The 25300-nt window shown below is 38.3% G+C and overlaps 1 protein-coding gene across 1 annotated transcript in view; it reads left to right on the top strand.

Annotated features, from left to right (window-relative positions):
* NRXN3 (neurexin 3) overlaps positions 1-25300 on the top strand; it is a 1892810-nt gene that overhangs the window by 649251 nt on the left and 1218259 nt on the right. Inside the window, exon 8 of the mRNA XM_027844705.1 lies at positions 20254-20457. Coding sequence (XP_027700506.1) covers positions 20254-20457 — 204 coding nt within the window. The remainder of the gene's footprint in view (positions 1-20253; positions 20458-25300) is intronic.

Genomic DNA, 25300 nt, shown 5'->3' with positions numbered 1-25300 from the left:
GAGAGAAAAAGTTATTTTCAGCCCTACAAGAAACAAAGAAATAAAGTAACCAAGACAGGGATGGAAGAAGGGCAGTCACTAGCCTTCCCCACGCCTCTCTCCTATTAGTACTTATTCTCTCTCTCTCTCTCTCTCTCTCTCTCTCTCTCTCTCTCTCTCTCTCTCTTTCTCGCTCTCTGTCTCTGTCTCTCTCTTTCTCTGTCTTTGTCTCTCTGCCTCTGTCTGTCTGTCTGTCTCTCTCCTCTCTGTGTCTCTCTTTTTCTCTGTCTCTGTTTCATTTCTCATAGTGCTTCTGTGAGGAAGGATTCCATAAGTGTTTCAAATATGTGTTTACAAAGAGCCAAAGGAGGGCATGGAAGGGTAGAGTCTTAGGCAAGGACTTAAGAGGCAGTGGGTAAAGACTCCTCCCTTCATTCTTCAAAGGGACCAGAGATTAGTTAGCTGAAGGAAGGTCTATGTGTGTGAACAACAATCTGCAGGGGAAATTAAAAAAAGAAAAAGAAAGAAATTCAAAAAATGGGAGCAAATGAGAAAATGAATGTGAATTTTCTATTAAATCCCTGAGTTTTCTGTCTACGCTCATTCATCCTCCAACTCCCTAAACAACTTTTTTTCCAACCGTGACCTTCTTGTCAGAGACTTCTCTGTAAGCAGTTACACACAGCTCTGCAAATGTTAGAGTGACATTTGGACTGGACTAGAGTGATCCGAATACTCTCCTTGGCTCCCTCGGGTGCTTGCCAAGCTTCAGCAAAGCAATATTAGCCTTGTGAGCCTCACCTCCCAGAGCTAGCAATAACATTTACCAGCTACAGTTTTCTCTGTCTTCAAATATTTTTCCTGGTCCATGGGAAAGTCTTCCAGTTCCTTACAAGACTCAGCCCCAAAGAGAGCAGTTGAAAGAGTATACAGCCCTCATCATGTAATGTTAACATTTACCTTCCATTACGGGTTTAGCTTTTCTTTTAATTAGGCACCCCTCACATAATTTAGATTAAGTTGGGAAATATTAATTACTCATGCCTCACATCCACCCCTTATCATAAAGGGAAGTATAATAAAGAAAATAATTTAGATTCATGTTGGAGGAAATTCCAGTTACACTGCCTCAAATTGATGAGAAATCTCAAAAGAAATCTGGGTGTTCATTGGAACCTTAAAAAAAAAAAAACTGACCCAGTAATCCAGTAAGTACAGCTTTTCTTATTGGGATTTACAGAACACAGCTGGTTTGGCCAGCTGCAATTGAAAACCAGAAAGGAACATTGGAGAAGACCATTTTAGGGATTCATTATTCTCAGGACCTGGTTGTGTATACTAATGGAATATGGAAGCACATTTTAAAGTGGTAAAATAAACAGTAATAATAGTAGTAGATCACATTTGTATAAGATTTTCAGGTTTGTTAGTCACCTTCCTTACAACAATCCCAAGAGTCACATAGCACAAGTATTTTACAGATGAAGAAACTGAGGTTCAATGTAAAGATTTACAGCGGGCTCAAAAATCAGCCTCTCAAGTATAATATGGGAAAGGTGTGGATAGATAGCAATTTATCAGAAAAAAAAAAAGATCTGGGGGTTTCAGTGGACTACAAGCTAAATAAGAGTCAGTATCATGTGACAACCAGGAAAGGTAATACAAACTGGGGCTACATTAAGAGAGGAATAGTATTCAGGAAAAGGGAGGTGGCAATCTTGTTGTACTCCTAGCCAGTCAGGCCATGTCTGGAGTATCTTTTTTTTTTTCAGTTTCTGAACATCACATTTTAAGAGGAACTGGTAAATTAGGTAACGTCCAGAGGAAAGCAGACTGAATGATGAAGAACCATGTATTTATGACATTTGAGAATGGCCTCAAAAAATTGGGAATGTTTAGGTTAGAAAACAGAAGACAGGAAGGGGCAAGAAAAGTGTCTTCACAGATTTGAAAGGTTGTCAAAGGGAATTGTTCTGATAGGAAAGCAGATTTAGATTTGGTGTTAGGAGGATTTTCTGTATAATTAGTTTATCCAAAAGTGGAATGGGCTGTCTTATTGGATAATGAATTCCCCCTCATTTGAAGTCTTAGGGTCAGGGCTGAATGTTGCTGTTGTTCAGTCATGTCTCACTCTCTATGACCTCATTTTGGGGTTTTCTTGGTGATGGTACTGGAGTGATTTTCCATTTCCTTCTCCAGCTCATTTTTACATATGAGGAAACTGAGGCAAACAGGGTTAAGTGACTTGCCCAGGATCACGAAGCTAATAAGCATCTGGGACTGGATTTGACCTCATGAAGATAAGTCTTCCTGATTCCGGGCCCAATGCTCTATCCATTCTGCCACCTAGTTGCCCCAAGGGCTGGCTAGCCATTGCATATGACTGAGGGGATTCTTATTTGGGTACAGGTTGCAGTTGCTGGCTTCTGTGGCCCCTTCCTACTCTGCTATTTCAGGATTTGCCTCAATAAATATTGACATTCATGTGTGCTTTGACACAGTGAGGTTATTTTATGGGAGTTTGTTCTCCTTTCCTCCTTTAGACACATCCCTGACTATCCCGTGACTTGTGTTGTAATTTATTGTTGAATAAATTGTCTTGCTGAACAGCATTGGTGAGTCACGAGGGCTAAGGAAACAGAAAGTTTTAATGACAAGTTAATGACATGTACCTCACCTCATTCCCTCCCCTACTGTGCTACTATTCTCAGACCCTTCCTTTCTTCAGTTTTAGCAACATCTTAGGCCAGTCTGTCTCACATGCAGCTTTGGCAAGCTCAGCATGGTGACGATGCCAGATAACTTGCTCTCAGTAGACTTATAAACTCATCAGCTGTGGGATGGTAATATAATTTATACTACCCTTTGCCAATGCCCTAAAATGGCTGTTTGCAGTGGAAAGGAATGCTGTCGAAAGGAAGAGTTTATGACTTAATTTCAGTTGTGTTCTTTATTGTTTGTTACTGCAGTAGAAACCTGTATGTGATACCTCTTAATCTACTAGCCAGTTCCAACTTTTTTCCCCCAATTTGGCAAGATAAGCACAGCATGAAGTTTTGCCAGAAACTCTTCCGAATACATAGGCAGTGTTCCCTTCATCACTAATTCCAATCGTGGAATTGAGGGATAGTTTTTTTTTTTTTACTCATTAACGTGTTGCCTTGATGACATTATTAAAGGCCCTCACTATTTAGAGCAAGTTTATTGAAGTATTATATAAAATAAGAAAACTTGATGACAGAAAAATTTAAAGACTTAAGAGATATAAATCTATATGTGCAAAGAATATTTTTGATAGCTAATAATAATATTAATTTTATATAGTATTTCATGCTTTATGAGACATTGTCTTCAAAATGGCCCTGTCAAGTAGGCAAGGTAGGTATTGTTAGGTCAGTTTTCCAAGTGAAGAAACTGAGGCTCAAATTAATAAAGGTACTCTTCTCTGGACACAAAAATAGTTAAGTGACAGGTGACAGAACCAGGACTTGAATCAAGGCCTTATAACTCCAAACCCAGGGCACTTTCCAAGTTTCATCTGTTGTCATCTGGGCACTCTGATTACATTAACATCTACTTGTCATTCATTTGCTCAGCCTTCTATAAAGCTAGTCTTATTCAGGCATTACAAGGTATAAAATAACCATGTGGACAATGATTTGATTACTTGGCAAATCTGCCAAGTAATTAATTGGAAGATAGTGTTAAATGTAATTCACTTTAATTCAATAAATACATCTTAAAACACCTTCTGTGTGCAGAGCATTGTGCTCAGTTCTAGGGCAGGTAGAAGATACATATCTCTGGCCTCATGGAGATTATAGTCATTCAGAAAGTATAGAATTCCAGAAGGAATTTCTACTGAAAAATGTTTAATAGGACTTTGGATATATTGAGAAACTCTGCAAACCAGTGTTACATTAGAATTGTAAGAGGTATGGGGATTAGTTTTCAAAGGAAAAATATTTTCTTATGGGTTTCATTTTCCTTTTAAACCCTTCTGTAATTTCTTGTTGTTTCATGCTCTCTTGGAAAGAGAAAGAAAGAAAGAAAGAAAAGAAAAGAAAGAAAGAAAGAACTCTGAAACACCAGAGATTTCAAGAGGAAAATGCAAACACAGAGTACAAGTTGAGAAATCAACAGAGAAGATCTCAAAACTATAATGAAGAATTAATATTAAACTCTCAAAGAGTTCATATCCTCTTAACAAATATTAGCAGACAAAGAAATATAAACCAGTATTTTTTGAATGCAGCCAATGAGGGAATTTGTTTTGCTTGATTATGCACAATTGTTACAAATAATTTTTTTTTAATTTTCCACTCACATTGGTGGAAAGGAGATAAAATAGATTTGTCAGTTAAAAAAAATAAAAGAAAAATACTAATTTAAATATTGATTTTTAGAACACAATCAATAAGCTTTTAGAAGTTTTTATTTATACTTTCTGTTTCTTATATCACCATAGTTATCCCATGTACCCCTTCTCCTTCCGGAGAGCTGTCCCATATGACAAATATTTTTTTTTAGAGAGGAAAAAAAGTCAGCACAACTGATTGATACATTGAAAAAGTCTAAAAACATGTGCATTGTGTAACACCTGTGGACTTCCCACCTCCATGAAGGGGTAGGTGGGGGTGTCTTCTTATCTCTTTTGTAAATAAGCTTTTGTTAAGTGCCTCCCAGGTACCAGGCACTGTGCTGGATGTTGAGGATACAAAGAAAAAGGCAGAGTATACTTATTCCTCAAAGAGCATTAATACATGTTCCTTTGCATGTCAATGTACTAGACCCTACCTAGAGGTAGAGCTCAAAGTAGTTCTCACCAGGGATTCTACCTAAGCTTTTGTATTATGTGCCTGGAAAGGCCTGACCCCATTTGAATGAGTCTGTAGAGGAAATAAGGGGTCAGAAGTAAGATTTGGGTGATTTGAGACAAAAACAATCGTTAACAACATAATCATAAGGTAATGAGCAAGCAGGAATTTGAGGCAAGAGATGTACCCAAGATATGGGGTTATAGATCAGCAATATAGTAGTAGCAGGATCCCACATGAAGGCTTGAGGGAGTGAGTGAAGAACAAGTCTTGAGCTCCTCACCCCCAACCTCTACCCCCTTATTTGCCTAGATCCTAGTGGTATCTCTCCTTTCAATCAATCTTCCTGCCAAAGCCCTCTCATCACTCCCAACTAGATGACACCTCCTTCTCCCTCAGCCTTATGACCACAGGTAAGAACAAGTCTAAGAAGCAATCAGGGACCAACTCATCCAGTCCTGTATTTTGGGGGCTACTCCTTCTCTCACACTTGTTTCTTACTGCCACTTCCCAATCTTTCCTATTTCACAACATTCACTCAGCCACCATCTCTCTTCCTTTAAATTTCATTCCATCATTGTCCAAATCCTTGCTGCTGTCATGAACATCCAGGTCACTCTCCCTCTTCTTCAACAAATTTGGTACTGGATTCCTAGTCTTCTTTTCCTTCCTATCACTAGCTCCCTTCAAACATTCTGATCTCTCAGTTCCTAAATGTCCTCAATTCCTATGACTTCCATCTACAATTTAAGTTGTACAACACAGATGTGGATATCCGTTGGATTCCATCCTCTTGTTCTCTCCATTGGCACCCAGTGGGGCCAGGATACCCTGATGTGGTTTTGATGTGGTCACAATGTTGACATTCTTTTGGGCTCTAAATCCTGACTCCCCTAGTTTTTCCCAACAAACTTCAACTGTGGACTGCTCTTTGCCACCACTAGCATTTCCCACATGGAAAACAGTTGTGTTTACTCAGCAGTGAGCAATCACTGTCATTTTGCAAACAGCCAAACACTTTACCAAATTACCAACCTCAAACCTTTGCAAGTGATGATTATAAAAGTGATATGCCCTATGAAAATAAGCATGACTATGTAAGTAAATCTGTGGGCTACGTTATCTGATGCAGTGATTACATACTTGAGTCAGGCTTCCTTGTCCTCAGGGTAGTAGGATTCTGCTTAGGGCTCTCCATTTTCTCCACAGGAATCAAATGGCACTTACATTCTAATGCAACCAACCCTGTCCACATTACCAGCATATAAAGTCAGTGGCCAGGATGTTTGGGGATCTGCACTTATTTCCCAGCTGTCTAGAAATGGACGATTGCTTCAGGTTATATTTAGCATATCTTCATAACATTTCATCTGTTCATCTTCTTCACTATCAACCATGATTTAATTCACCACAGAAGCAAGTTGGCAAGACTGGTTTCTTTCTTTGTCCTCAAATTCCCTGCTCCAGCGGTCTTATTTTTTCCCTTCATGATTGTGGCATGACTGCTTTCCACTATCTCGTTGTTAAGAGGTTCTGTATTGCCATTTGATGCTAAACATTGCTCATAAAAGTCACTGGCAGGAGATGCCCAGTAACTGAATGTGAAGATGGTTGCAGGTCCAGACCTCACATCTGTTCAGAAGACCAGACAGTATTACTTCTGTAGACTTTAATTCTGGCCTGAAGCTTGATGCCTCATTGCTGCCATATACTTTCTTGTCAGTCTTCCAGAGAGTAAATTGGCTTATTATCTTTTGATGTCTGGTTAGTACAATTCAGTTAGGGGCCTTAGTTCTGAGTCATTGATGAGGATGTTTGGATGAAAATACAGGTCTGCACAAAACGGGATTCAGCTTTTGGCATCACCTCTGTTTTATTTAGAATTGTGGTTAAACAACAGCATCGTGCTGATCTGAGAAAGGTGATTAATGAACAAAAGCATGTCCTCCCAGCTTGTGTTTCCAAGGCATTCTTGTCAGTGTTATTGATTTCTAAATGACTAAGAGACACAGGAAAGGGCTCTGTGCACAGAAGGTCCTTATTAATTATATGTTGATTGATACTGACATTGTTTGAAATGAGTTCAGAAAGTCAATTCTCTGGAAGAGAGACTATTCTATAGAATTTTACTTCTTCATATAATAATAATAGTAAAATAATAGATAGAGACTTCACCTTTGATTCATCGATATAGGGAACTTTCAGGTAAGGAAATACCCACTACTAATGCAGGTTAGCACTTTATCTGCAACTTAAAGTCTTAGAGAATTGCCTAGGACAACCTAGAGGTTAAATGACTTGCCCTGGGTCACACAGCCAGTATATGTCACAGGTGGGCCTGGAACCCAGGTTTTCCTAGCTTTGAGGCCAATTCTCTATTCACTACACCAAGTGCTTTATATACAGTACCTCCTTTGAGGCTCACAACCCTGTAGGTTAAATATTGCATGTTTATTATCCCCATTTTACAGCTTAGAAAACTAAGCCTTTGAGAGGTAAATGAAATGCCCGTGCTTTTGCAACTACTAAGTGTTGGAGTCTTCCTTGTCCCAATTCCATCACTCTAGGCATTACATCACATATTATATCCCTCCGTGTATTAGCTGAATGAACATGAACTTGATATGCTATTTTGTAAGAAGAAACTAAATATATAATATATATATGTTGATATGACTGAACTATCATTTCATCATGACATGTATCTAAGAATGAAAAATAGCTGAAGAAGAAGATTCCAGAAGCTTGACTACTAGCTAAATTAAATATAATTAAAACCTTTTTATCAGGTTATCATAAATGGTGTAAAACTCCTAGGATTGTTCTTTTTTTTAAGCTAATTTTAAAAATTAAGTTTTCTTGATATCTTTTGCTTTTACATCAATCATATCCACATATAGGATACACATACACACAGAGAAATTTTGATCCCTCCCTTATAACAAAGAAAAATTGGTTACACAAAAGCAACCAATACAGTCACCACTTATGGCAGTATATACAGTATTCTGTTCTGGAGTCCCCCACCTCTGCTGAGAGGAGTGACATTTCATTATCTGTTATCCAGAATCAAGATCAGCCATTAAAGTCAATAAGATTTGAGTTTCCTTTCAACATTATTTTCATTTACTTGACTGTAGTTATTCTGTATGTTCTTCTGGTTTTGCTTATGTATCAATTCATACAAGAATTCTCATGTTTTTTTCTAAACTCTTCAGAATAATAATTTCTTCCCGGCATTATAATATTCCATTACATCCCCATATCATAGTTTGTTCAGCCATTCCCCACTTCTCTCTTAGTTCTTTGTTATTACAAAAAAATGATGCAATGAATGTTTGGCATTATACATAATAATGTATTTCTTTCTCTTTCTTTACTTGAACTTCTTGGGATATGTGTGTGTATACATGCATGTGTACATACACATACACACACATACACATATGCATATATGTGATAACTCTCTAAATTTCATAGAATGGTAGAAATGAAACTGACCTTAGAAATCATCTCTTCCTACTTCCCAATTTTGCAGATGAGGACAACTGAGGCCTTATCTTTTTTTTGAGGTCTGAAATTCACCAAAGTTAGGTTATACAGAAATGAAGTGACAAAAGTCTGCACTTAATGTTTTCACTTATTCAATGCAACTTGGAAAACTATGTACCATAGCTGTTTTGGTTTGATTCTATGGAGTGGCTATAATCAAAAGAACATTGAATTGTGGAATCTAATCCTGATGATGTCACTAACTATCTGGTGACCCTGGCATCAGTTTCATAGGATCATAAAATTTAGAGACTGAAAGGATCTTTGAGCTTATCCAGTTAAGAGGTTCTTAATATGTGGTCCATGAATTTACTTTTTAAAATATTTTCATAAACTATTTTGATAACATTTTGATAACTGTTTTGATAACTTATTTGATAAACTGATAATTTCAATATAATTGGTTTCTTTCATAATCCTTTTTTTATTTTATGCATTTAAAAAACATTCTGAGAAGGGGTCCATAGATTTCACTGTACTGCCGAATGGGTCCAAGATACAGGCAAGGTTAAGAACCTTTGATGCAGTACCAGGGGTTGGCAAATTATAGCCCAAATCCCCCCTATCACTATGAACCAGGCACTATGCTAAGAGTTTTATAAATATTATTTCATTTGAGCTTTACAACAATCCTGGGAGGTAAGTGCTATTATTATATTCATTTTACAGATGAAGAAACTGAGGCAGACAGCGGTTAAATGACTTGTCCAAGGTCACACAGCTAGTAAGTGTCTGAAAATGGATTTATATTCAGGTCTTCCTGACTCTAGGTCCAGTGCTCTATCCACTGGGCCACCTAGCTGCCTCTTAGTACAATAAATGATTGGCTGTGTGTTAGTTTGCAGTGCAATTAAAATGGGAACTCTTGTGCATAGCATCTTTTGCTTCAATGGATATACAAAAAAAGCTGACAATTTGGGATTTGGTCTGTGGGACATAGTCTACTGACCCCTTATTTAATTGAACCATTCTTCAGTGACTCTCACATGGTCACACAGGTAATAATGAACAGAGTGGGGATTTGAACCCATGCCTCTGAATTCAGAGTCACTGCTCATCCCCCAACACTATCCCATGCCTAAGATCCTATGATTCCACTGATGCATTATTAGGCTAGCTCTCACTCTCTTCCTTGCATCATGTTGGGAGATATGGTAGATGAATACTTCACTTTCTTGTCCCACAAGGGGGGAAAAAGAAGCCTCTAGCAATGATTTTTGCAAAGTTCATAAAGCACTATTTACCCTTGGAGGACTAAGAGTTGTAGGCTTTATATTGTTGGTTCAAAACACAGGTTTAGAATCCAGCAGTCACCTTCTGATTGGCTGCTGTATTGTTTAAGAGTTGCCCAATTTGGGCTGGAGAAGTAGGCATATGCTCTGAGGAAAATATTTTTCTGAAGAACAGAGAATAAGCATGAATCAGAAGAGTAGGTAAGGACAATGACAGGAAGATTATAAGAAGTCTTCTTGTATGCACAGGAAATATAGAGGTAGAGTAGGAAGAGAAAGAGGTTATGTTATCATCCTTTGGTTTAAAGAGTCAATATTTGGGACTATTTCTGCCCCTAAATGAGTCTGAGGAAGGATGGGCAGGGCATGCCTACAGCTAGTGATAATTCCTTAGTTCCGCCACATGGCTGTTCAGTGGTAAGAAGTGGAATGCAGAAGTCTGCAGCTGATAACTGCAGGCGTGGTGTTTACTAGATCTCTGAGTCTGAGATAAAGTCAAGGCTGCAGATGAATGTTTGGTCAGGAAACCAGGCTAGTAGTAGAACAAGTGAGGAGGTGAGATGGAATTAAGCAGGATGGGATCAATAATGTAAGTCTAGATCAGATAACTGCAACAATAAGGCAAGAGGAATAAACAGAGATATGTCCTACATGCTAATCTAGAATAAGAAGACAAAAAAAAAGTGCTAGGGTGGTGTGTCATTTTGGGCTGGAAACAGCAGCCAAACTTTATAGGATATGATGACAGCACCAGAAGTAGCTTCTTGGGAAGGGTGGATATTTTAGGGGTATTAAGCATTAATGGGGCAGCTAAGTGGTACAGTAGATAGAGTGTTGGGCCTGAAGTCAGAAATCCTCCTCTTCCTGAGTTCAAATCTGGTCTCAAGCACTCACTAGCTGGGTGACCCCGGGCAAGTCACTTACCCCAGTTTGCCTCAGTTTCCTCATCTGTAAACTGAGCTGGAGAAATAAATGGCAAACCACTCCAGTATCTTTACCAAGAAAATCCCAAATGGGGTCATGAAGAATCAGACATGGCTGAAAAACAACTGAACAGCCACAACAAAGCATTAATAGACCAGTCGTTACCTGGTACAAATGATCGTCCATGGTACAAAAGGAACATGGCCTTCTGAGAGGTTTTGAGATCTTCTAGAATGGAGTCTTCAGTGCCCTGGCCTTAGGTATCCCATTACTAAAGAGGGAAAGGAAAGAACTTGATGTGAAAGTGTTATTCTCCAAGTACCCAGGAGATTCACTTTGAATCTTTGGGGCAACCACTATCCATTATATTATAGTAGGGCTCTTTCTTGGTAGCAAAGGGCCTTTCCCACACTTCCTCATCCAATCAGCTGCTAAATCTTGTCAACTCTCCTTCCACAATACCTCTTGAACCTATCTCCTTCGAATTACTCACATGATTACCTCCTTTGTTTAGGCCCTCATCTTGACTCTTAATTGTTCTCCCTGACTTGTCTTTCCCAGGTCCTGGGGACTCATACCTTTATTCCTCTAGAATCACAAAATATCAGAATTGGAAGGAACTTCAGTAGTCATCTACTCCAGCTTTTATTTGACCAATACACCATACTCACAATAGTCATCCAAACTCTGTTTGAAGGCATCCAGTGATAAGGAAACTGTCACCTCCAGAGACAGCCTATTTGGACAGATCTACTCATTGTGAGATTTTTCTTTATATCTAGCTAAAATCTGAATATTTCCTGTAAAGTGAATGAGATATTAGAAACTTATTCTATCTGTACTAAAAATCCAGAATAACTCAAATTTTGAATTCCTTTCAACTTTGAATCATCATTTAAACTGATGAACATGATTGAAGGGGTTGCTGGGCAAGGTCTAGTTTAATGGAGAAGTAAGCAATGAAACATGAGATAGCTAGAAATGGAAAGCATGGGAGAGGTGTAGGTGCTAAGCATGGGAGAGATGGGTGCTAGGCCACCAAATGAACTACTCAGAGAGTAGTCACCTAACTTACTGGAATGACAGAGGAAAGCAGGTGAATTGGAAATAATGAATGGATGGATGATGAATGCTAAGTCCTCAATTTGATGATGTTTCTTTGAGGAATGGTATTTGCCTTATCTTCTTTGAAGGTGTTCTTGGAATCTTTAAAAATCATGATCTAGCAGGGATTATTATATAAAAATAAAAAATGTAAATATAAAAATACATTAAAATCAGGGGTAAAAATCACATCTAGCATGGAATAGGGTGTTCTGTGGAGAAGGGAGAACTGATTTAAATTCAACAAAAATTTACTTAGTGCCTACTATGTGCAAAATACTATGCTATTATGCATGCTTTATGGAACAGTAACTCATATAGAAACTGTGGTTGGAAAGAGTTAAAGTCACAGATCCCTAAAGTAGGTGGTACCCCAATAGAGAGTGGTACGGGGGAAAGTACATTGGCTCTGCCAGTAGTCAGATGACCTAGATTCAAGTCCTGCCTCTTTTCTTACTACAAGTGTAAGATAGTTACTATGGCTAAGTCACTTTAACCTCTCTGTGTCTCACCTTTTTTATCTATAAAATGAAGGGTTTAGACTAGATGATCTCCTATGATACTAAGGTATTGGCCAGAGGTCTAACTGCTTCATTGTTTTGAAGATGATGTATTGGGAGGGGGTGAATTTTGACCTGGAAGGTAAAAAAGACATTCTCCCAAAAATCAATCAACCAACAAACATTTCTTGAGGATTCTCCTGTGTACTAGAAACTGGGGATGCAAAAACAGGTAATGAAATAGTCCTTCAAGGAGTTTACATTCTAACAAGGGAGACGAGTACCCAAATAAACATGTACAACATTAACATACACATGCATATACACATAGAAGTTTGGGAGGAAGGTCACTAGCAGTTGGGAGGATTAGGAAAGGATTCACGCAGAAAATGGTTCTTGAGCTGCAAATATAGAAGGGTGGGATTTCATGAAATTCCCAGGAACCAATCCCAACGAGGAATAAGGCAGGTCTCCTTGGTTGAGATCTCTAGGCCTACAAAGAAAATACCAAGGTGCCATATGAACTTGGGTGGTGCTGGCACTTGGTGATCCTTAGTCTGAAATAAACATATAGTCTACTGGTTAGGTTTAGGAATTTGAGGGGGCACGTAAAGGTAGTGTTTCCTGATTCTTGGCTGTCATTGCTTGGTTTATCTTCTGATGAGGGAACTTAGTCCCTGATAATTACCACCTTCAATCCCCAGAAGTAGCTGCTGGGTCTGATGGGTTCATAGGAAGGGAATGAAAGGATCACTGCTTGGTATGCCAAGCACAAAATTAGAACTGGAAAGCCCAAGTATCTAGGAGGAATAGGAGCTTAATCACTCATAATAACCTATTGATTTTCACAGCTATCCAGCATTTGTCATCAAACTCATATCAATTGTGTGTTGACACTCCAGTTTTGGCCCTTTCCCCTCCCTTACTTTCTTCCCAGAATCATGGTGGTTCTGTTCCTGGGCCTTTGAAGGGTTGAAACTCTCACTCTCTCTCCTAAGGAGTAAAGTCACGACCAGAAGTTTTATACTTATAGTCAGACATGTCTAGCAGGCTTGGGGAATAAGAGCCCATCTGCACCATTCATCTGTCACAGTTCATTTCTTATACAGCACTCAGTCTTCCTTTCTGCCTGGGGTTTGCTTATATCCAAAGCAAGACCCATGCAGTATGCTTACTGCAAGAGTAAAGATTTTGAGATGGAGCCAGATTATTATGTATAATAAGAATATAGCATCTTAGACCTCAAAGGGACCTCAGAGGTAGTCAAGTCCAACCCATTTTCCTTCATTTCTGTCCATCAACAAGAATTTATTAAGCACTTACTATCTGCCAGTCACTGCCCTCAAGGAGCTGACATTCTAATGGAGGAGACAATATGTTAACAATTATGTATATTTAAGACATATAGAGGTGGTGGTAATCTCAGAGAGAAGGAACTGTTATTAAGGGAGATTAGGATGACTTACTGAAATAATTTGCTTAAAAAAAAAAAGACCTGCAAAAAAAATTTTAACTTAAGAACAAATAATAAATACGTCTAAAAACTGAAGGTTTGTTTTAGTAGGGACCTCAGGAATCATATAGTTTGGTTGCTTCTAAAAAGGAAGTCAGAACTCTCTCCTTTATCTGATCCATTGCTTATCACAAAATGTTTAATTTGTGCAATGTGTTCTTTATATTAAGTTCTACTCCATAACCCAATATTTAGGTCCCAGACCAATTTACTCATTGTAGGAATAAATTCTGTGGCAGTATAGCCTTCTTTCTTTACTGGCAGGGACTTAAGACTCGACAGAGAGACCATTGATTTTATAATAGGGCAGAAGAATTGATGAACATTCTTGTCATCTTCATCAGCCAATAAATAATTAGTACTCAAATGTATTTATTTAAATGTCACAATAATTAATCATGTTAATTATTCCACCACCACCACCACCTCCTGGCTGGAGGAAAAGCATGTGTTTGAAAGCAGAATGATTTATCAGGAAGTGAATTTATAACAGAGAAAAGAAATGTTATGGCATAAAATAAGAAACCAAGGTAGACATCAGGAATATCCTAATAGAAAGTCTTTAGCCAACACTGGTGTGTGATATACATTAAATAAATTTAACCATTTGACACATTTATTTAATTCAATTCAATAAACATTTATTAAGTGCCGGCTATGTACAAGACACTGGATTAAGTACTGGAATGGGGAAAAAATGAAAGAAACTCTACCCTTAAAAAGTTTACATTCTACAAAGATGGGAGGAGTTATACACATAAATACATATGCATGTATGTATGTACATATGTATGTACTTATATATATAAACAGATACTTCTTGGAAAAACAGACTGTCTTATTTATCCTATCTTCTAAGTGCCTTGCATAATACATTGCACATAGAAAGGTACTTACTAATTATTTAGACATAGTAGTTACTTAATAACTACTTAACCACATACATATATATGTGTATATACATACATGCACACATATACATATATGTGTATATCATATATATTGTATATAGAAAGGTACTTGCTAATTATTTAGACATAGTGCTTAATAGCTACATGTGTGTATACTATATATATATATGTATGTGTGTGTTTAAGTTGTTATTAAGTAACTGCCATGTCTGAATAATTAGTAAGTACCTTTCTATGTGCAATGAATTGTACAAGGTAGTTGGAAGATAAGATAAATAAGACAGTCTGCTTCCCCAGTAAGCTTGTTGTCTGTAGTGCAAGTTAAACCATGTATACAGATAGATATGATATAATTTATAATAGGACATTTACATGAAGAGTCCATGAAATGCTCTGAGATGAGGTAACAGAGTAATCAGTTTTAGCTAGAAGGACCAAGGAATCCTTCATAGAAGAAGGGGATTTTCAGCTGAGTCTTAAAAGGTGGGTAGCCTTTTAATAGAATAAGACTGGAGAAGAGTATTCCAAAAGCATGGAGAGGCTGCTGGAATGCCTTTCTTCAATCTTGGAAAAGTGTTGGCTAAGGTGTCGATGTGGGAAAGTATCAATCATGTTGAAGGGGAGATGAGTAATCCAGGTTATCTGGATCAAAGTTCTTATAAGGTTGAATAGGCTGAGAGAAGACTTTAAAGGTATTTTAGTGTTCAGATTATAGAGGAAAGAAGATTAGAAAGTTAAACTAAATTAGGACTAGTTTAAGAGGGCCTTGAACACAAGGATAAAGATTTTGGCTTTATATAGTAGGAAGGAAATAACCAATTATTAGGTACCTATTTTGTGCCAGGCATTGTGCTAAACACTTTAAAAAATATCATCTCATTTGATCCTTACAACAACCCTAAGAGTTAGGTGCTATTATTATTCCCATTTTACAGTTGAGGAAATTGAGGCAGACAGAGGTTAAGTGACTTGTTCAAATCACACAGCTAGTAAATATGTGATGCCAGATTTGTATTCGGTCATTTCTGACTCTAGGTTCAATGCTTTATCCTCTGTATCACCTAGTTTTCCTGTAGACAACAGGGAACTATTTCAATTTTAATAGCTGTGCTTTAGAAAGATTAGTTTGTGGCACCTAGAAGTGATCAGAGTTGGAAAGGGCCTCTCCTTCTAAAGCTACTTTTCATCTGTTCTTTCCCATTAACTCACATAAACAAACACAACAGTTCTAAGGATTTTTTTAAAATTCAAATCAACAAGAATTTAATAAGCACCTACTATGTGTATCACTTTCCCAATTTCTATACTTCTCTACCTTTGCCAGTGTTTTCTGCCTGGAAATTCTTGCATTTCTCTGTCTTCCACTATTGAAATCATACCCAACCTTTAAGTTTCAGCTTAGAAGTTTTGATAGATTTGTTCAGCAGAAGGTATTCTCTTCTCCCTCCAAATTCCCATGGTACTTTGTTTAATCTTTTCTCATGGTACTTATTACATACTAATCACAGATTTTCTGAGTTCAGGGTGACCTCAATCTAGTTCAGCTCATATGCAAAGAAAGAATTTCCACTAAAAATGTACACAAGTGGTCATCCAACGTTTACTTGGAAAAATAATCTCCAGTGAAGGAAAACCCATTAATTCACTTTTTGGACAGCTCTGCTTATTAGAGGGGCAGCTAGGTGGTGAAGTGGTTTGAGCACCAGGTCTGGTATCAGGAAGACTTAGCTTCCTGAGTTCAAATTTGGCCTCAGACATTTACTAGCTGAGTGACCCTGTTTGCCTCAATTTCCTCATTGGTAAAATGAGCTGGAGAAGGAAAGGGCAAATCCCTCTAGTATCTCTGCCAAGAAAATCCCCAAATGGGGTCATGAAAAGTCAGACAGCACTGAACCACCCAACCACAACAACAACAGCACTTATTAGGAAATGTTTTCCTAACATCAGTGCCTACCTCTTTGCCAGTTCTATCTAATGTACCTACCTCTGTTCTCTGGAGTCAAACTAAAGAAATCCATTCCCTCTTCCTCCTGATGGTCTTTTAAGTCCTTGAATACAATTGTCATGTGTAATCTCTCAAATCAAATGAGATAATATTTGTTAAGTGCTTAGCACTTTGCCTGGCACACAATAAGCACTTAATACATGCTCTATCCTTCCTTCCTTCTGTCGTCACTTTTTTTTTTTTGTTGCTTTTTGGTGAGTCAGTTGGGGTTAAGTGACTTGCCCAGGGTAACACAGCTAGTGTCAAGTGTCTGAGGTTGAATTTGAACTCAGGTCCTCGTGACTACAAGGCCTGAGCTCTATCCACTGTACCACTGTCTTTACTTCTTAAGGCTAGTTAATCCCTAGTTCCTCCATCTCACCCTCATATGGCATAGACTCAAATTCCTTCACCATTCTGGTTGCCCCTATATGGACAATCTCCTACATTTAGAGGCAGCTGAATGACACAATGTAAATAGCACTGGGCCTGGAGTCAAGAAGACCTCAGTTCAAATCCGGCCTCACACATTTACTAGCTGAGTGACTTCAGCAAATCACTTAACCTCTGACTGCCTCAGTTTCTTCAACTGTAAAATGAGGATAATAATATCACCCACCTCACAGTATTATTGTGAAGATCAAATGAGATAATATTTGTAAAGTGCTTAGCACATTGCCTGGAACAGAGTGGGTGTCTAATAAATGATTTTTCCCTTCCCCGCCTTCCCTTCCCTTTTAGATGTCCTTCCCAAAATGTGGGACTCAGAATTGAACACAACACTGCAGATAAGGTCTTAGCAGGAAAGAACACAATGGGACGATCATCTCCCTAGTTCAGGATACTATGCCTTTCTCAATTTAGCATCTAATTGAATTAGCCTTTTTGACCACTATATCCTACTGGTGACTAAGTTTCTTTAGCAGAAGGTTGCTAAACTCCCTAGATCCTGTTTCAGATGGACTCACTATCTACTTCTTCCAATGTACTTATTGATTTTTGACTTGAATGCAAATACAAGACTTTATATTTGTTCCTATTAAATTTAATTTTAGTAGATTGAGCCCTGTCTTCTAATCTGCCAAGATCTTTTTGGATCCTGATTCTGTCATGCAATTTAATAGCTATTTGTCCTAGCTCTGTGACACTTGCCATAAGCATGCCATCTACACCTTTATCCAAGTAACTCATAAAAATTTTAAATGGCCAATTGGCCCCTGATCCCTAAGACACTCTACTAAAGACTTGCTAATGGAGTATTGAATGAGACTATCATTACTACTCTTTGAGTCAGGGAATTCAACTGTTTTTAAATCTGTCCTCATCTTTTTCACTAGACTAGCATGAGGCCCTTGATCAAAAACTTCCTTGAAATTTAGGTAAAGTGCATCGATCACATTCCTATTCTCTAGCAGATTAGGAATCCTGTGGATAAAGGAGACAAGACTAGTCTGAGCATAAGTTGACCATGAAGAAGCCGAGCTGGTTCATTGTGATAACCACTTGCTTTCCTAAATGTTTATTAGCCATCTCTTTTCAATTTAGAATTTTCCCAGAAATTTAAATCAAGCAACTGGACTAGTGCTGGCAGATGACATCCTCTTCCCTTTTTTAGGACATTTGTTTTTCTCCAGTGTAGCAATATCTCTCTAGTAATTTGTTCACATGTCTTTTTTACCCAGTGAAATTTTAATTTCCCTGAGGGTAGGAACTCTGTCATATACATATGTGTGTACATATATGTATTGTGTGTGTATATTTATTACGTATATATACACATACGTATATGCACACACATATAGGCAGCTAGGTGGTGCAGTGATTAAAGTGCTGGGAATCAAGAAGGCTGGTCTTCCTGAATTCGAATCTGTTCTCAGACAATTAGTAGCTCATGTAACCTTGTTTGCCTCAGTTTCCTCATCTGTAAAATTAACTGGAGAAGGAAATGTAAACCACTCCAGTATTTTTGCCAAGAAAACCCCAAATGGGGTAACAAAGAGTCAGGCACCACTGAAAAATGTCCAAAGAACAAAAATATGTGATATATACATAAAGACACACAGCCAACAAATAACCTGTTGGGGGAAGTCCAGCTCTGTCCCTGTTTCTCCTGTTCTGTACAGAAGGAAATATGTGTGAGATTTCTAGTAAAATTTGGCCACATTTACCTATAGCATACTTTATTCACTCTAAGATTTATTATTCCAATGAACAAAGGGAAAGTAGCAAGGTCAATTAAATTCATAAGCATTTATTAAGCATCTACTATGTCCAAAGATATTGTACTTAGCACTGGAGATACAAAGATAAATGTTAAAGTCAAAGAATCTCTGCCCTCAGGGAGTTTACATTCTACTTGAGGAAGTGAGGTGCAAAATATATACAGATAAGGATATTCTGGAGCCAGTTCTAACTGGTTGTTGAGGGCTGATGGGTTAAATTTTCAATGAGAGCATTTACTTTTTTGGAAACTGGCGAACTCAGCAAATCAGGGCTTGATTTATTGTTCTGTTAATTGTCTAGACTTAAGAAAGTGATAGAGAGAATGTTAATAATGCAGACTAATCTTAAAAGTGTGTCATGCATACTTTTTTTTTTCCCTTGGAGAGCTGGTTGTTAAAGATTTACTAGAATACCACTGTGCAGATAAGTAAACATAACATCTAACACAAAGTAATAAAAAAAATAATTTCAAGATGAGGAGAATACTAGCAACTAAAAGGATCAGGAAAGGGACCTGATAGAGATGGAAGTTAGAAGGGAGAACACTCTAAGCATGAGGAGTTGGGGCACCTGTGCAAAGGAAAAGACAGGAGATGGAATGTTATATAGAGAGGGGAAGGGGAAGGGAACATTCATTTTTTTTTTTTTAGGGCTAGGCAATGGGGTTAAGTGACTTGCCCAGGGTCACACATCTAGTAAGTGTTATGTGTCTGAGGCCAGATTTGAACTCAGGTCCTTCTGAATCCAGGGCTGTGCTCTATCCATTGCGCCACCTAGTTGCCCTGGGAACATTAATTTAGTGCTTACTATGTGCCAGGCACTATGTTAAGTAATTTATATTATCTCATATGATTCTCTGTCTATTTCTCTCTCTCTCTGTCTCTCTCTCTCTCTCTTTTCCTCTCTCTGTAATCAGGGTTAAGTGACTTGCCCAGGGTCACACAGCTAATAAGTGTCTGAGACTGGATTTGAACTCAGGTCCTCCTGACTCCAGGGACAGTGTCTCATATGATTCTCACAACATCCCCCTGGGAGTACTTGCTATTTTGATCTCCATTTTACCATTGAGGATACTGAGGTAAACAGGGTGAATGAATGACTTGCCCAACAAGGTCACACAGCTGTTAAGTAATTGAGGCTAGAGATGAACTCAGATCTTTCTGACTCCAGGCCCAGAAGTTTACCTGCTGAGATGCCTGGCTTGATTAGAATGTAAAGTGTGGGAGCAGCTAGGTGGTGCAGTGGATAGAGCTCCGGCCTTGGAGTCAGGAGGACCTGAGTTCAAATCCAGTCTCAGACACATGGCACTCACTAGCTGTGTGACCCTGGGCAAGTCACTTAACCCCATTGCCTCAAAAAAAAAAATAGAATGTAAAGTGTGTGAAGAGCAATGATAAGAAGTTAGTCTGGAAAAATACTCCCAGGAGCAGGAAACAGAAGGAAGATATGGTTTCTCTGCTTGCCTCTTCTCTCTCTCCCTCTCTTCTAATAACCTTGTCCCTTCTCTTTGGCAGAGGCTTCTATCCTGAGCTACGATGGCAGCATGTACATGAAGATCATCATGCCCATGGTCATGCACACCGAGGCCGAGGACGTGTCTTTCCGTTTCATGTCTCAACGTGCTTATGGCTTGCTGGTGGCCACCACTTCCAGGGATTCAGCTGACACTCTCCGCCTGGAGCTGGATGGGGGTCGTGTCAAGCTCATGGTTAACTTAGGTATCGTATGAAGAGCCTCTGCCACTCTACTTGGGCTTGTGGTCCTTTTCTTTCCTTCTCTTCATTTTTTTTCCCAGTTGTTTTAATTGGATTGATTTCCTTCTGTTTGTTTTGTTTTTTTTTTTTTTGAAATGTTAGCTGCTGAAACCTTGTTTAGTAAACCAAAACACACTTAAAAAAAAAAAACAAAACTAAACAACAACACCTCTGTGTTGCTGCATGAAGTTTTGATGTCAATTTCTGGTTATGGATAGTGGTGATTTCCTTTTTACTAATGTCTTTGGGGTTTTTTATTTTATTTTATTTTTTTAAGTTTCCTTTCTTGGTCTTTTAAATTGATTAGCTTTGTGTAAGACATGCTACTTTGGTCCATCTTTTGATCAATCACCTCTCATTGAAACAGCTTCCTTAGTCACCACCCAAAACAGTCCAATGTGAGGGCAGGAAAAAAGGGAACTGGAAACAAAAGTAGGACGTAGGAATAGGGAAGATCTAGGTTGTGCAGGCCCATGGGGAATTGCATTATTTTTAACTACCATAATTGAGCCAGAAAAGGCCAATAACTCAATGACATTTGTCCCCATCTACCCCAAATGAGGTAACAGAACTTTTTGCCTCTGACTTCCAAACCAGAGGAATAATTCTACAAGGCTTTTAACCCAAATTGTTATATAAAATGGACATTTGCTGTCGCTCCATGTAGCTCTGGTCCATCAACCAACAGCACTTTGTGCTGAGGTGATCTGCTGTTGTACACTCTCCCCCACCTGTATTTTTTTCAAATCATATACATGCATTATTCCCTAGTGTTGGTTAGTGGAAGCAGAATGGATTATTATACCTTTACTTGGAGTTGTCCAAGTTCTATTCTTTTACCTGTACTTACCTCTAGCAGGAATCTTTGGGATTCAATCATTAATGCCATGGTCTTCCATTGAATGATTCACTTTTCTCCTTTTTTTTTTTTTTTTTTGTTGCAACTATCTACTTTCTAAAATGTGTGGTGACCTTTGGTTTTGGAGAAAACTATGCTCTGATTCTCTTTCCATTCACCAGAAGATCTTTTACTGAATTGCTAGACAACCTTAGGCCAGCTATTCAGTGTTGAATAGTGGTGGAAATACATGAGGAAGATGAAGCTTTCTGAGTCTTTAGCCTATGTTCGTCTCAAGACTACTTGAAGAAGATTTTAGTGACAAGATCTGTAAAAGAAATGAGTAAATTAAAACCTGAACCTAAACCAAGAGAGACATTAGGCATTAAATTCCAGACCATATCTAAATCTTGGATGATTTCTTATGGTAACATAATGTGGATTGCACCAGTCTAATGAAGGTTAGCTAGTAACACAAGAACAAACTAAATTAAAATTTTAAAATACGTAGGAAACAAAGGACTGTTTTGAGTTGTGATTCATTCATTTATTCTTTGTGTTTAATTTCCAGTTTTCAATTTTTACAATAAAATGTATTTTTCCCCCAGATCATTTGATATCCACTGGTTCTGTGTTTCTTTTTGTTGTTGTTTTATTATTTTGGATTTTATTTTATTTTTTGCTGGTTTTTTCTTCATGTACTTGAGTTTTTAAGCTCTTCCCCATCAACCATGGTAAATCAAAAGATGGTATTCAACCCTTCAAAGGCCCAAAGCCTGCGGCCCGCATAGTAAACAGCTCTGAGAACAGAGTGTACTGAGCAGCCTGCAGGTGGCAGGCATACCCCAGCCTATTACCACCGCCCCTTTCCCAGCCACTCTCCTCCTCTTCCAAAAGGGAAAAAAAGGCAAAGAAAAAGATATATATATATATATATATATATGTATACTATTTTAAATAATAATCAAAAAGTCTATTTATCTCTAAGGTAGAGAAAGGAACAAAAAAAGTCAAAACTCTCCCCAACACAAAAAAGTAATAATAATTATAAATTCTGTTTTTAAATAAGATGAGGGAGAAGTAGAGAAAAGATGATTCAGACCCACAGGGACCTCTTATTTAATGTTTGTTTTGTAAAGATTAGCAAGCCAGTTGTGACAGATCTCACATCTTAGCTGAGAATAACTGGAAGGAGAGAGGGAGAGAGACAGAAACACACACACACAACACACACACACACACACACACACACACATACATGCAGAGAGCAAGACACAGCTCCCATATGTAATCTAAAATCCTTATAAATCTTTCAAACTCAGGCCAACAGGAGAATCAAGAGATAAGCAGTTTCTTCCCTGCTATTTTTATCCCCTCTGTTCTCACCTTGGGGTCAGGGAATCCTCTCATTTCTTGAGGACTTCCAGCTTTGATTTATCGTACGCCTTTTCGTTCTTAGAGCTGAGTCTTCCTAGCTTGGGCAGTTCCACAAGGACACAGACCTCGTGCTGACTGTTGCCTAAGAACTGGATACTCTTGGAAATAAGTCATGTTGACTTCTTTCTTTCCGAAAGAATTGATGCCTCTAGGGCTCCAGATTCAGTATTCTCCTTTTCTGTTTAACACACACACACACACACACACACACACACACACACACGCATTCAGACATAACCTATGCTCAAAGACTTTTTTAGAAGTCTGTTTTCTGTTCTATGCTTACATAAATAGTTTATTTTTCTATCAGTCATGAATTCCATTTTCCTGTTCCCAGAGCCTACCAGGTGATAGCTCCAAAGACAATGTACATTCAGCCTGTATGTCCCCACTACTCCTTACTGGGCTGTGTCGCACTGAAATAAAACAATTGCTACTTATTGCATATAGGCTATTTGAGAGCAAGAACTGTTTCATTTTTATCTTTATATCCCTAGCATGTACCAGGGTTCATTGCACATAAGAGACACAAAAAAAGTTTGTTGATGAACCGACACATTATATCCACAATCCTTGGGAAGGATTGTTGAGAACCATACTTCAGTAGGGTAGACATGGTAGAGCTTCAGGCCATTCCATAAATCGCAGTTGAATGCTTGAAACTTGAACTTGTTGAATACTTTTCACTTTTTACCCCTTTTTTGAAAAATGTAGCAGCTAGAAACATTTACATGTGGATTTCCTCCATACCTTATCCAAAAACCAAGTGGCATGGGAGGAAAAAAAAAATTCAATCTCCCTCATTTAAAAAAAAAGCTAACTTAAAAATCAACTTTTAGAAGCTACTCAAAGTTGTTGGAAAAGTGATTTACCTAAAATAAATTCCCTGAGTTTGGATTCCCCATTTTCCAATGACTAGTGTCTTGTAATAAGTTAACCTCAAGGAGAGCTATTCATTCAGATTTCAAATCTGTAAGGGGCATTTTGACCTAAAAGAGGGATGAGTTCCAACACAATAGCTAAAGATTGTCAAGATACCTCAACTTCATTGTTGCCTCTCCCCTTTGATTCCTCATGACATAGCCTGTTCCTTGATGACATTTGAAAGAATAAAATCATCAGCAAGTTTGTAGATGGAAATTTGTTTCAAAGTCCCCTTCACTTCAGGTAACCCATTCTACATGAACCATAGTGGACTAAAACATGAAATATATGATCTAGTTTGGCTTTCCTTCCACAATAGTTCTTGCTTAAGAACGTATGGAAACCAAAAGAAAATTGCACGGCCTTAGGGTTCCTCTCTCTGTCTCTGTCTGTCTCTCTCTCTTTCTCTGTGTGTTTCTCCTCCTCCCAAGCTCAGTCACGTTTTCTTTATACATAAATCAGGAGGGAGGGGTATTTATTCAGCCTTATTGGATGGTACAAAATCAAATGTTAAAACCCCTCACCACTTCAAGCCCGCGTCACTCTCCCTCACCCACAGTCTTCACCAAGGGGTATAGCCGCCACTGTATGGTGACCGTACCAAATGCTCCAGAGCTGTTTGCTCCCACTTTTCTGTTGCGGTTGACGACACATGACAAACCTAATCTCATGAAACCAAACCCAGATTTTCTCAAGAGATGTCAAACCCTCTTTAAGCCCTGTCCCCAGGATGATTGGCTATTCTAAATTGTACTGGTCTGGATTTAAATTTGTCCTTTGTCACCCTTTCTGTCCCTTTCCCTATAAAAGATTTTAAAGGTTAAAATGATGCGATGACAGTCTCTGACTCTACTTCAAAAGACACGTGACACTTTAATGTTGAGGTAGAGGAATGTTCTTAACTGCTTTTTCTTCTGTTGCTCTCACAATATTCTTTAAATCAAGATAAAGCAAAATGAGCAACATAAAAAACAAAACAAAATTATCCTCTTTCCTTAGAATATTTTGCTGTTTTTCTCTTCTTTTTAATCTCTTATTGGAGTTTCATCCATTATAACGCTGATAACCATTTATATTTGGAGAATTTGATAGCACCATTCCTATTGGCTAGTGTGGTGATTACTGAGGCATTTTTCCTAGCCATCCCTGTCCAATCCCCTATAAGTTTTTCAAGTAATGGTAAGTAAAGATATCTAATGACTTAGGGATCCAATGAGTCCATGAAAGAATATTTCTGACCAAAAGCTCACACGTCACAAAGAAGGGTCAGGGAACTTTTTTTTTTAAATGAAGATAAAACCTCCTCTGCTTGATACTTAAAGTCACTTGTTCAACTCCCACTGTCCCTGATGTCTTTAGAGTCAGATCTAGAAATACCAATTGAAACAGGTTGATCAAGGGCCCTCGGTACTGCCTCCACATTTACCTGCCTCACCTTCTCTCTGAATGCTATGGAAACTTCATTTGCAAAGAGCATTCAGGTAGCAAGATGAGGATTGGTTCTAGTGAGGGGTATTGTCTGGGAGCCCTTGAAGCACTGCCCCCCCCATATAAATTACTTAACCCAATCAAAAATAACACCCAGTGACTGCCCTTCCCACTCCCCTC

Source organism: Vombatus ursinus, unplaced genomic scaffold, assembly GCF_900497805.2.
Source record: "Vombatus ursinus unplaced genomic scaffold, bare-nosed wombat genome assembly UNPS02014945.1, whole genome shotgun sequence".
Classification (NCBI taxonomy): domain Eukaryota; kingdom Metazoa; phylum Chordata; class Mammalia; order Diprotodontia; family Vombatidae; genus Vombatus; species Vombatus ursinus.
This window is presented reverse-complemented; position numbering and strand designations above follow the sequence as displayed.